Source organism: Petromyzon marinus, chromosome 3, assembly GCF_048934315.1.
Source record: "Petromyzon marinus isolate PM22_M1 ecotype Great Lakes invasive population chromosome 3, UKy_Petmar_22M1.pri1.0, whole genome shotgun sequence".
NCBI lineage: Eukaryota > Metazoa > Chordata > Hyperoartia > Petromyzontiformes > Petromyzontidae > Petromyzon > Petromyzon marinus.
This window is the reverse complement of record NC_133669.1, coordinates 14,662-27,674: the sequence shown is the minus strand read 5'-3', so window position 1 is coordinate 27,674 and position 13,013 is coordinate 14,662. Positions and strand designations below refer to the sequence as shown.

Below are 13,013 nucleotides of genomic sequence, written 5' to 3'. Positions count from 1 at the left end.
ACGCGGACATCTCCAAGACACAAACACTGTCAACGTCTTAGCAACGCTGAAACTGTTTCCAAGGGGTGTCGCTTTGGCTTCAAAAGAAAAGGCTGTTAGGAAAAAAAGTACGTGCCTTGGCACAAAAGCTGCAGCAGAAAGGCAGGATTATTATTTTGTTTCCCTTCTACGTGACTTTACCGAAAGAACCAAGAACAGGATTAAAGATGTTGCGTCAATCGGTTTTACTTTTATCTCGATGTTCAGCTTTAAGTCACATAGCAAGCTACAATCAAATGGTGAGGCTCAATAGTTATCCTTTGATACGTTAACACACAACTGGATTCAATTACGTTCAGGTTGAAAATGCATTGAATTTGCGAATCAATGCTTGGTCTGGGGGATGGGTTCTGTCAAAGCAGTTCGCCCAACACCGAAGATATAGATATGTATTTGGCACCTAAGGTACACATTGTGTAAACGTAGTATGCATAACATCAACTCCTCTTTCCTTAAAAGGACTACAGTATTAGAAATGCACATACTGTACTTAATTCCTTTCGTTCATCAATGTGCATCCAGTAGGACACCCTAATTAAAATGGGCTGAGTACACTGTCAATGCGTAATATACGTAAAACAGTAACATACTGTATCTAAAAATTCAAACATCAACACGCCACAAATTGTGCACACCACTAGTTCATATATAATGTAGTTTAGCTGTAACGGTTGCACATTGTGCAATTGTGTTTTAATTAAAGATGTATAATATATATGTTGAGACCGGTGGCACGTTTTAGTGTCTCGTAGGTTGCTCCATGTTAAAGCAGCTCTGTCTGAATGAGTACATACAAGTTGGGTTTTTATTTCAACAAATATATACAAATGCTCTGCTGATATTTTATGACACTACTTTTAAGAAATCTCATCTACATTGCGGAATGAAGATTGTTGATGCGAATAATTGGTGTAACATTATGAATCCATATAAACTTTAAGTTGACATAGAAAAAGCACACGTTATGCAAATATTGGACGTGTTGTTGATCCTGTTGTGGTTGAGCTACTACAGAACTATCCTGTTACCTAGACACCAAACAGTCCTGGCCAAACATACTGGGCTTCTGTGACACTTTTTTTTTTCCAGCCTAATACCAAAAATACCTCCTTTTCAGGAAAGAAAGTAAACTATACCACATAAAACCATAGGTTAATATATTATTGTATTTATACGAGAGTTGAATGAAGGTATTGTAATAATAATGTACTTATTTGTCCAGGAAAGACATTTGATAGTAGAATTCGTAATCATGAGGGTCATGCATCGGTTTTTTTTAGGATGTTTTCAGCCAGTTCACGAATGTTTATACATTCACGAATGTTTATACATTCGTGAAATCTAGATTGACAACGAATTTATTTAGAACTGCTTTTTGTGTTGTCCTTTCCCGCACATCCAATTAGCATGGTTGGCTATGTACGGTGCGAAAGAAGTTAAACATACATACTATACACAGGAAACAGCGCACTCATCACATACATTCCTACGCTCACACACAAATCACACTAGTATTAATTTAGTGAGTAAATCTTGTAAACCATTCCACAATTATGGTATTGTAAGGATACACATTCCAGTAGTGTCACATTGATTTCTCGTACTGTACTGTTTTGTCTGGGATGTTGGTCGTGAAACTCCTCAGCACTTACATTGCAGCTATTTTTTAACAAAGATTCCTTCATTGCATGGCCGATCTCAGGAACGTTCCTTGTTACCTACATCTATGGGCGCCTACTTCTATGTGCTGAGGACCATTGCCCGAAAAGCTGTCTATTATATACATTTATTTTTTAGACATAATTGGCGACCGTGTTTAGTTTGCTTGAAATGTTTGATTAAACAGCCCACAGAATGACAATGAGTTGGTTACTTCCTGATCAAGTAATTCCCAATGAGGATTTGAACTCCAGGTTTTATTTCATTGTTGATGTACAGCGACAAAGACCAGCTGGAGGCGAACGCTTCATTTTTTTTACTTTGTTACGAACGGAATCCCACCCTGTGGCGACACAACCGTGTGACAAGAGTCATTGTCGCAAACTGTAGGCTGGTATTTCACGACACGGAAATGACGACACGGAACTTACGACACCTTACTAGCGGCTTTACGGCAACACGCTCTCACCACGGAAGATGGCGGCGAGGAAGGAGGTAGCGGTGGTGGCGGCGGCGGCGGCGCTCGGCTCTCCCGTGAAGTTGGTGCAGATCGACGGCCTGGTGAGGCGAGCGGCCTCCCCGCTCTCCCCTCTATCTCCCCGTGTACTCTTGTCCACTCCCGTTCTCTATGGGGGTGTATGTATGATTAAACTTCTTTCTCCCCGTCCGTAGCCACCCGCGCTCATCGGGGGTTCGGGGGAAGGACAACAAACTTAAACACGAAAAACAGTTTTTAAGAAATGAGTTTTCAATCTATATGTAAAAGTGCGTAGCTCCAGTGGCTTCCAAATATCAGAAAGAAGAGCGTTCCTGACGGTCTCAAAAGTGTATCCGAAGTCGCGCGATTCAAGTGACCGTCTTTGTTCGATGGCTATCCAAAAGCCACTGCGAGGATGACCGGAGTTCGCGTGATGGTTTATGTACCTTGCAAGGTATTGTTAATTTGTGCAAGCACTTTGTGGGTAATGAGGGCGACCTTATAATTTATTCGTTCCGCAACCGGAAACCAATGCAGCTCGGCGAGCGCTGGACGGACATGGTCAAATCTTCCAGTACCCGCCACGACACGTGACAAAGAATTGTGTACACATTCTTGGTTCTTTCGGTAAAGTCACGTAGAAGGGAAACGTGGCTTTACCGAAATAACCAAGAATAAGAATCCCTGCAGTCACGAAAGCTTTAAATCAAAATTCTGTACACGGTGCAGTTCGGTGATTTTTTTTGGCAGACGTTCCCCAATGATGGTGCGGAGGCTGTTTAGAGGAGTAAAAAACTGAATCCTGGAGTCTGCGACCGCCACAGCCGATCCTCCCACGTTTTTCTTCGCCCGAGCCCGGCGACTGCGTGCGTTGTGGAGCGTTGTGGAAACTCGCTGATTGTGGTGAATGAGCCGTCGCCCTCAGCGAGGTCAATCCCATTCATCGTATTCAGCCATGGTCGCTCCTAACCAGATTAATGCTTCCCCAAACGGCCGCTGCCTCCACTTCAATTTTTCTGAAGAGATGAATGTACGCACGCCATGTGATACATTTCCATGAGCCAATTGACATGTCGCTTCCCGGTCGTTTTGTGTACGTATCCCACGTTCTACTTAAACACAAACATCGCTGTGAACAATTGTGGTCGATGGACCAGACTGTTAACGGGACGGCAGCTTAAAACGAATTCGTCCGAGAGAAAGCCCACCAAGAAAAACATATGTAGTGATGAAAACGATACGGATTGTCTTTGCAAGTTTAAAGATGATTGTGTTTCACCAGGTCAGAACTCGAGACCAGGATATCATCTAATTTGCGAGTGACGAGACTGCGACGACATTTTGTCCTTGGCTTTATTCGAATACATTTTGGAAAATCTATGGGACACAAAACATTTGTCATTCCACGTAACGTATCTTCATTGTAATCAGAATATGTATAGTTTTTAATGTACTTAAGTACTTAATTTTTTAATAAGTGTTTAATCGAAAGAACCTACATGATAAATTCTGTTTAACACGTAGGCTTTCGCGACCAATATTATTCATAATAAAGGTTTTTGGGTTAGATCGCGTTTATTTATAAATGTGTCGTAACCCTCCACCACCCGACACGGCCAATCAGCAAAAAAAGGTGTCACGTTGACAAAAAGACAAATAGTTCACTACTTTAGCCCACCGGTGTGTTGAAGAGTGAATCCACATTTACAGTTTGAGTACGACGTTTCGCTGGTAAATACATCCAGCATCATCGGGCAATTCACCAGAATGGTAAAGCCCTCGCTTGCTCCCGGTTTTATATAGAGCAGCAGGGTGACGTCATCACTTAACTCATCAGGTGCAGTGATTAGAGGCGGAGGGGGGGTATTGTAATTATATAATCGATTAGTAATCAGTCATTGGTTATGATTAGTAATGAGTTGTAGATTTGAATTCAAACACGCTGTTTTCACTCTGCTTATTGGAAACCCGATGGCTTTTTTGCAGACTCTGTGATGCAGATTTTTTTTTAAGCTGAACACTTTATACAATTATATTGTAATTTTGAATTGTATTACCTGGATTTGCATTTTTACACTGACAGTGTAAGTACGTACTGTAAGATGCCTTGGAGTGGTAATTTGGCCAAAGGCAGGGAATCCGATGTATTATTTGTAAGGACATATTGCAATAAATCATGTTTTTAATTTTGATAGTGTGGAACTTATTTTCAAACATCTGAAAAATGTCATTTGATTTCGTTGAAGTTGTAGAATAAGTGGTTGTGTGCTTGGCCCTCAGGTGGTGCTGAAGATCATTAAGCACTGCCAGGAGGAGGGCACGGTACAGGACGTGGCGCAGGGGGTGTTGCTCGGCCTGGTGGTGGATGACCGCCTGGAGATCACCAACTGCTTCCCGTTCCCGCAGCACACAGAGGATGAGTCCGATTTTGATGAGGGTAAAACGTGTGATTACAAAAAAAACATGATTGTTAATAAAAAATGTAGAACAAACTCAAGCATGACGAGTTGCATGATTGGAATCACATTGAGGGACAGTAAGAGGAACATATCAATGTATGTATTACATCAACCAAACTTATGAATATGTGGTCTCATGAAGGACATGTCTAACAGAAAAAAGCCCATACATTTTTGGATGAAGGGAAGGGAATGGGGCCTTTGAACATGTCAAGACTGGCTAACTTAAACAACTGCAAATATTGACTTGCCATACTGACAAAAGTCATATCGGTTTTGTTGAAACATTGCCTTATAATATATAGAAGGTTATAGGGTCCATTCCACATCAATTCAACCAACATTAAAATTTTGCTTATATTTTGGGGTAGCAGAATATCCAGACCATGTATGAAACCTGGCCAATTTTTAGGACCTAAAATGGTGTTGAGAATTTTAATAGCCCATGCATAATTATTGCGTGTTGTAGTCTGCAGTTCATTACCCTATCGAAATTGTTGTGAGTGTTGATGCATTTTGTACACCTTGATTCTCTGCTTGCTTGTAGCAGGAACATAACATGAATAACGGGATGAGTAATAACCAGTGTCTTTCCTTGGTCCTTGCAGTTCAGTATCAGATGGAGATGATGCGCAGTCTCCGGCATGTCAACATTGACCATCTGCACGTCGGTTGGTACCAATCGACTTTCTATGGTTCCTTTATCAGCCGTGCACTGCTCGACTCACAATTCAGCTACCAGCATGCCATCGAGGAGTCGGTTGTGCTCATATTTGGTAAGGAGTTCTTCAATTATGTTTAAATGAAATATTTAACCTGGATTGTTATTTGAGATGGAACATCTTGTATTCAATGGTTTCTAGGGTGTCAAATGGCTTATATACATAGAAAATACTAAATGGCATGCAGACATTTTCAAATATTCAATAAATAATCAACTATACTCTTTGGTTCTTTCGATAAAGTCATGTCGGTAGAAAAATAAAAAACAATATATCACGACGTTTCGATCGCAACACAAGCGGCCGTCCTCAGGCGGAAAAAATAATCTAGCAGTGGAACTGCTGAACCAGGAAGAACACAGCGAAAGAGCTGTTGCAACAAGAGGTTATATATATGAGGCTGTTATCTCCGACACTGAGTTGCATTGCCCTGTTGGGTGCCTCTGCATTAATGGGCTGGGGTCTCACTAACATGGCCACCTCTGCTCCCTTAGCCTTGATGTATCGATGGTTCTGGCTGTGTGTTGGGCTGTGTGTCTCACTGGCGCGACCACCGTTGCGGTGGTTCTTTTGCATTGACGTGCTTGCCTCTCACAGCGCAGTTGGCAGCGCCGCAGCTTGTGTTACACATACACATGACATTAACTTGCTAATCCCCCTAATCTCTCTGCCTAATCTCTTATATGTGGGGACGATACTCTTATGCAGCGACAGAAGCTCATTTCATGCTAATCTCTCCCTAATCTCTCCATAATCTCCCCTATTAACACAACTGACGTGCTTGTGTGCGGGGATCGAATTCCTTTCCAGCTCAGAACCCCGCCTGCTTGCCCTTCACCACATATATAACCTAATGTTGTAACAGCTCTCTTGCTGTGTTCTTCCTGGTTCAGCAGTTGCACTGCTGGATTATTTTTTCCGCCTGAGGACGACCGCTTGTGTTGCGATCGAAATTTCGTGATGTAGATTTTTTTCTACCTACGTGACTTTACCGAAAGAACCAAAGAGTATGGATTCCTGCAGTCATGAAAGCTTCAAATCAAAATAATAAACTATTGCCCACCGCCAGTTCTCTTGTTGTATAGAATAAACCCTAGTTGATAACTTGATTGTAGAGAGAGGAAATACAATTATCCCTGCTCTTTGGGTCTTTCGGTAAAGTCACGTAGATAGTTTGAGAGAAAATAACAAAAAACTACGACGTTTCGATCACATGAAAGGTTGGAAACATCACACACAATTTCAACCGAGAAGATGGGTACACACTGAGCAATCATTGGAAGGACGTTATTAACCAGTTTAAGTCATAACTGTCTGTGATGTTTACACCCTACCTTCCGATGTTAGTTGCTATTTTCGGCTCTGATTTTACATTAACAGGTTAAATTTCTCACACTAACACAGCCACCTCGCGTGCCGACGCGGCAGAGACTCTGCGATCTTACATTAACATGCTCATTTCTCACATTAACACAGCCACCTCCGCGCTTTCTGTCATGGACGTCGTCCTCCGATCTTACATTAACATGCTAATTTCTCACATTAATATCACTAGCCCCGCCCACTTTGTTTATAACCGTTGGGCTACACCCAATCTAAACCTTTAAAACAGTCTGCCTCAGCAGCTTTACTTTTTTTTTCCTCCTGATGACGATCGCTTGTGTTGTGATGGAAACGTCGTAGTTTTTTGTTATTTTCTTTCAACCTATCTACGTGACTTTACCGAAAGACCCAAAAGAATATGAATTCCTGCAGTCACAAAAGCTTTAAGTCAAGATTTGATCCCTGCTCATTGGCTTTTTTTCATTTTAAATCTGCTACTAAGTTCTAAAATGTATCTTGCCTTGCCCTAGTGTAGGGGTTGGCAACTTGCGGCTCAGGAGCCACATGTGGCTCTTTAAGGACTGCTGCTTCGTGACGTTATACACATGCATAGCAGCTCTTGGTATATTGAAAACATATGGTAAAACATAAATAGCAAAAAGTGCATCTCTTTATTAAATAGAGCTCTCAACATTGATAAGAAAAAGCACATAATAGGCACTATTTTTGTCTGACAGATCCTGTGAAGACAGCTCTGGGTAGTCTGTCTCTCAAAGCGTATCGCTTGACACCCAAGCTCATGGAACTGTACAAGGAAAAGGAATTCAGCTCGGAAGGGTATTCTGGGCTTTAACAGCCATTTCCTTCATATATTTTCATGTTGATGTGGAGTTTAGATATTGTCACTGGATTGAAAGCAAATGAAATAGTTTTTAATTGTGATTAAATAGTTGAAGGATGTAATGCTTTCTACTTTATGGCGAAAACCTCTGTTGTGTAAACATTTTGCGATCAAGTTCCATGTTGAACAAGCTGATTTGTAGAATGTTTCATCCACAGAATAAAAAAAGCTGGTGTGACGTATGAGCAGATGTTTGAGGAAGTTCCCATCATCATCAAGAACTCGTACCTCACTAACGTGCTGGAGGGGGAGCTGGAGGGAAAGTCCAAAGTGGCCGATAAACAGGAGCTCCTCAGCTTGGCGAGCAGGTACCCTGAGCACTTTTCACTGCTCACACACTGGTAGTGGCCCAAGTTAGGGGTATGCAAATGAAAAGGTGCATTGACAGTCGTTAAACAACAAGCCGATGTGGTTTCTCAGTGTTAGAGCGAGCGGGTCGTAATTGTAAGGTTGTGAGTTTACATTTTGGTTGAGTTGACTTAGCAAATCACTCCTCTGAGATTGATAGAATAAGTACCACTGAGGATTGGTTACTTAGGTTTTAGACTAGTCTTCACGAGTTTGGCAATGAAAAGGAAGACCTAAGACCAGATTATGGAACACTTGTCAGGACCGATCTTGAAGTTCGTGGGTCTACTGTGCAGCAGCTGTGGGATTTGGTGGAAAGGTAAGAAAGCGTTGTGGTGGCTTCGATGGCTTTGGTGACAATGACAACTTGATCGTTGATGTTCATACAGCAATCACCTAGAAAAGAACCTGCAGTTGCTAATGGACCGCATAGACGACATGGCCTCTGACATCGTCAAGTACAACACGCACTTGCGCACTCTGGGAAAGCTACAACAGCAGAAGACGCAGGTGCCCGTCAAGCCGCACACAACCATAGCCCATGACATTAAAATATAGTGTAAATACAGATTTTGATTCTGACATTTCATAATGGATTGAGCATTCTGCCAACAAGTTAACATATTTGTGTGCTATTGTGTGGGTGTGCATTTGGCAATGTTGGTAATAAAGTATCTACAGAAGCGCCAGCAAGAAAACGTTCAACGTGAGGCGCGTGGTGACCAGCCATTGGCAGAGGAGGACATCAGCAAGCTCTTCAAGCCGCCAGCACCTCCTTCCCGTCTTGATACCCTGCTTATCGCTGGTTAGTCACTTTGCATTAGAATTGTTAAATTAACTTATGGGGTGACCTGAACATCAGGAAATTTATTCAATTGGTTTTCGGGTACAGTTTTTATCATCTGAAATCCAATTGAACCAGTTACAGTTCAATCAGGTCAGAACGATTTGGGAAGGTTTGGTTCTGGTTAACCATTTGGCAAAAAAACATTCGAAATCAGTTCACATTTGCATATTTGCTAAACTCGAAAAACAAAGATCAAACATTTTGCAGTTTCAAGATTTACTTTAATCCTTGCTCTTTTCTATGTAATGCTACATTTGACTTTGGGCACCACGGTTGCTTTGTTAACTCCCTCGCCTGAGTTCGATCCCGACCCTGACGCCTGTATATTTGGAGGTTGCATGTTCTCCCCATGGTCATGTGGATTTTTAATCTGGTCCATTGGTTTTCCTCTCCACATTTAGAAACATGTGTTTAGAGTATTTGGCTGCTAGAAATTTGCACATCATTTATCGCCAGGTTGCTTTTGAAAAAGTGCTCTATATAGCTCAGGTGGGTCTTAACTGGTAAAATAAACTAGTTTTAGTTTTAACTTTACTGTGAAATTTGTGGGAAAATATTTGATTCCTATTCGGCAAAATTAGGAAAATTGTATTTATATTGGCTCATACTTTGTCCATCTGTGTGTCTCACTCTGTATTTGTCTATCTGTTTTACTGTCTTTGTGTCTCTGTGCCTACCTGTCTCTGCGTGGCCATCTGACTTTTTTTTTTAGACTTTTGCCAAAATCTGTGCTTGTGTCAGAGACACAAACGGACCACAACAAATGTTCTCTCGAGCTTAATATTAGTAAACTTGGTTGAAAAATCGAAGGCTATTTCAACTTAAAAAGATCCCAGCTGCAAAGTGCTAAATTGAGATGGTGGGAGAAATTAAACGAGCTAAAACCGTTAACCAAACCTTTTTTATTTTTGTGAAATTACCGTTCAACCCCAGTTTCTCAGTTCGCCACTGCTGAGCATGGCCTAAAGGATGTTTTTTTTACAATTTAATTCTGCTTGTAATAATGGCAACTGCCACAAATTAATGTTATATAGGAGGCCCCAACTTCTCGAATTAAACCACCTTATAGAATGCCTGAGATTGCCTGTTATTCCAATAGGTAATTTGTCTGTTTCTTGTAGGTACTCTTGTTTTTCTCAAGCACAACACTTGAATTTGTCATATTGAATATGTCTAAATGAATTATTTACACATGTTGAAACCCCACATAATGCACTTTATTCACACTGTTATGTGTTTAGAATATATTCATTTGGTCTTTCGGTAAAGCCACGTAGATAGAAAAAATAATAAAATCTAAATCACGACATTTCGATCGCAACACAAGCAATCGTCTTCAGGTGAAAAATAGAGGGGGAAATTGCTGCGGCAGGCTGTTTATAAAGGTTTAGAGATGGGCAGGGCAGCTAATGCCAATGTAGGAGCGTGTAGGAGAGAGAAATTTGAGGATCGAGTAGGAGAGAGAAATTTGCTTGTAAATGTCAGCTCGGAAAGGGCCCGGACGACGTAGTGGCAAGCCGCCATTTACTAACACACCTAAAGGTTGGCTGTGTTAGTGAATGTAACTCAAGAGAGTCGAAAATAACTGCTAACATGTAGTTAAGATAGGAACATCACAGCCAGTTATGACCTAAACTGGTTAATAACGTCCTTCCAGTGATTGCTCAGTTTGTACCCATCTTCTCGGTTGAAATTGTGTCTGTGTGCTCACCACGTTAAAATAATGATCAGTCACGGCTGAGGTATTGGTCTTACCGTGTTTCAGATCTGCCTTATGTTCACTAACCCGGTCCGAGACATGTCGCTTAGTTTCCCCAATGTAACTGCTGCCACAGACACAGCTTAGTTTGTAGACACTGGGGTATTGCATGTCAGGGATCACATCCTCAACAGATGGGATCAAATCACAAATGTTATGTACTGTGTTGAATCGTACCTGGATCTTGTGTTTGCTCATGATTTTGGAAATATTTTGGTGACCCCTGCTATGTATGGCAAGGTGATGGTTTTGATTGGGTCCCCAGATGGTTCTTTCCCAATGGTTGGGGTGATAGCTTTACGGATTGTGTTGTCTGAATATCCATTCTTCTTGAGGGCTTGGTGTACGTGCTCCAGTTCACTGGCTAGGTGGTGATGGTCGGAAATACGAGCTCTATGGTATGCTTGTGTTGCCATCGAAACATTGTGATTTTGATTTTTTTTCTATCTACGTGGCTTTACCGAAAGACCCAAAGAATATGAATTCCTGCTGTCACGAAAGCTTTAAGTCAATGTGTATAATATATTTGATAAGATATTTATAAACCAGTGGTATTTTTACTTATGTTTTGTTCCATGTGGTTACTTGGCCATAACTTTTAATGCCACATTGTGATCTGACTTTCAGGACAAATCAACACCTACTGCCAACAAATCAATGAGTTTACATCGCAGAACCTGGGAAAGCTGTTCATGGCAGAAGCTCTCAACAGCAACAACTGAGCTTCCAGTATCTCAAGGGGGGAAAGGCCAGTCTTCACTCACTCTATTACCAAACAGGATACATTGCTTACATGAGTTGTATCTAAATTGCCCAAAACATAGCTAACATACTTGGTGTACACTTGAGTGTTATTATTTGCAACATGTTTATTTGAAGTAACTATCTGCGATAACATGGACAGGTGCATGTGACTACCATCTCCATTGCATTGTTAAAATTGAAACAAGGAATACACATTTTTGAAGACTTTCATTCTGAGTTTTTTAGCAGTTTGATGCGTGTCGGTGATTACAAGTCCATGGGCTGCAGACGTCTCGAACAGTCTCCTACCATTATATTGAGCTGATGTTGCCCATGCCTTCCAATCACTCCAGTCCAATTGCCCATGTCATGACCCACTCAGGCACCAAACAAGATAACTATCCCGAGGGGCCACTTTAGTTAGGGGTGTGTGTGTGTCTAGAGGTGTGTGTGGGTAGCAAAAAACAACTCCCTATCTCGGTGTGCCGGATGGTAACGCTGGTGGATACAAGCGTTGCCATGGAGGGAACGGCCAATTCCATTTGGCTTTTCCCCTCGTGGTGCTTGTCGCCACCACTGCAGCCAATGGGGTCTCTGGCTGGTAACCCCTCCACCTTCAATACAAGTGTAGTGGTTCAACTCGGAGGCAGTAATTCTTGGAGGCACTTTTATTATACTCACAATCTCCCTTCACACATCCTACAGTCGCCTAGGCTACACACACCCTAGCCTATAGACAACACTAGCCGTCTAACACCGATGGCGCTGACTGATACAGCCAACAACTGTATAACAGCGCAATATTAAGTGACGACAACTGCGGCGACTAAGAGAAGAATGATGACGACGACGATGGACGGGGATCCCACTTACGATCAATAGCCCTGAGGTCCGCTACTGTCAGCGTGGCGTGGCTCTGCCCCCGGCCACGCCTCCTTTCTAGAACCTACCAATGGGTTTTTGGTGTGCCCCTTCTGTGACCTTTTCCCGAGATCACCCTCTGGTGTATAACCTGGCCTGCTGATATCAGGGCTGCTGTAAGCCGCAGATCACCTTCCCCACCAGCAGCCAGCGCTATGCTGCTACATTACTTATTCTATGCCACTACACAAAGTACCACAAAAACACGTGTTAAAAATCTAAGCTTGTGCCGGAGGCCCTGGTGGGACAGGCGTCTATGATGTCTTCTGGCCAAACCCCATTTGGCGGAGCGAGGAGGCTGAATCCTTACCCTCAGGGTTCTTCCAGAAACAACAAAAAGCCATTACGAGTGGCTATGTGGAATAGTCGAATGTTCACTGTGGAGGAGAGGCTGCCGCCACCCTGTCGGAAGCTGGACCGGTACCGCCTGAATCTCGTATTCAGGAGGTCTGGTGGACTGGCTCTGGCTCCTGCCACCGTAAGGGGTGGACTGTCATCAACTCAGGGCAGGAGACTACCAAACAACAGGGAGTGGCTCTTCTGAACAAAAGAATGAAGGAGATGTGGGACCGTAGCGGTAATGTGTTGGAAGCTGTAAGCCCCAGGCAACTGTGGCCTCACCTTCCCATTAACCAGGGATGAGGAGTGGTGGTCGTGGTTACTTATGTCCCCACCGAAGATGGACATCAGTAGAGGGATGCAGGCAAGGCCGATGGGTCTGATGCCTTTTATGACCTGTCACAGGTGCTAGCTAAAGTGGCCCCTTGTGATAGTCATCCTTACTCTTTGGTTCTTTCGGTAAGTCACGTAGGT

At 42.5% G+C, this 13,013-nt stretch overlaps 1 protein-coding gene across 1 annotated transcript; it reads left to right on the top strand.

Annotated features, from left to right (window-relative positions):
- Positions 1-2,108: 2,108 nt before the first annotated feature.
- Positions 2,109-11,510, top strand: EIF3H (eukaryotic translation initiation factor 3 subunit H). The gene is made up of 8 exons (XM_032969015.1): positions 2,109-2,259; positions 4,457-4,613; positions 5,244-5,411; positions 7,418-7,517; positions 7,740-7,889; positions 8,319-8,439; positions 8,602-8,734; positions 11,163-11,510. Exons 1-8 carry the CDS (start codon positions 2,176-2,178, stop codon positions 11,255-11,257), a joined length of 1,008 nt encoding a protein of 335 aa, XP_032824906.1. The 5' UTR covers positions 2,109-2,175; the 3' UTR covers positions 11,258-11,510.
- The last annotated feature ends 1,503 nt before the right edge of the window (positions 11,511-13,013 follow it).

Bases quoted from the DNA above. Each gene is read 5' to 3' on its own strand.
- EIF3H (XM_032969015.1), top strand. From the start codon at position 2,176: ATGGCGGCGAGGAAGGAGGTAGCGGTGGTGGCGGCGGCGGCGGCGCTC. The intron at 4,614-5,243 runs GTAAAACGTGTG...TGGTCCTTGCAG, and splicing joins TGAGTCCGATTTTGATGAGG to TTCAGTATCAGATGGAGATG. The intron at 7,518-7,739 runs GTATTCTGGGCT...TTTCATCCACAG, and splicing joins AAGGAATTCAGCTCGGAAGG to AATAAAAAAAGCTGGTGTGA.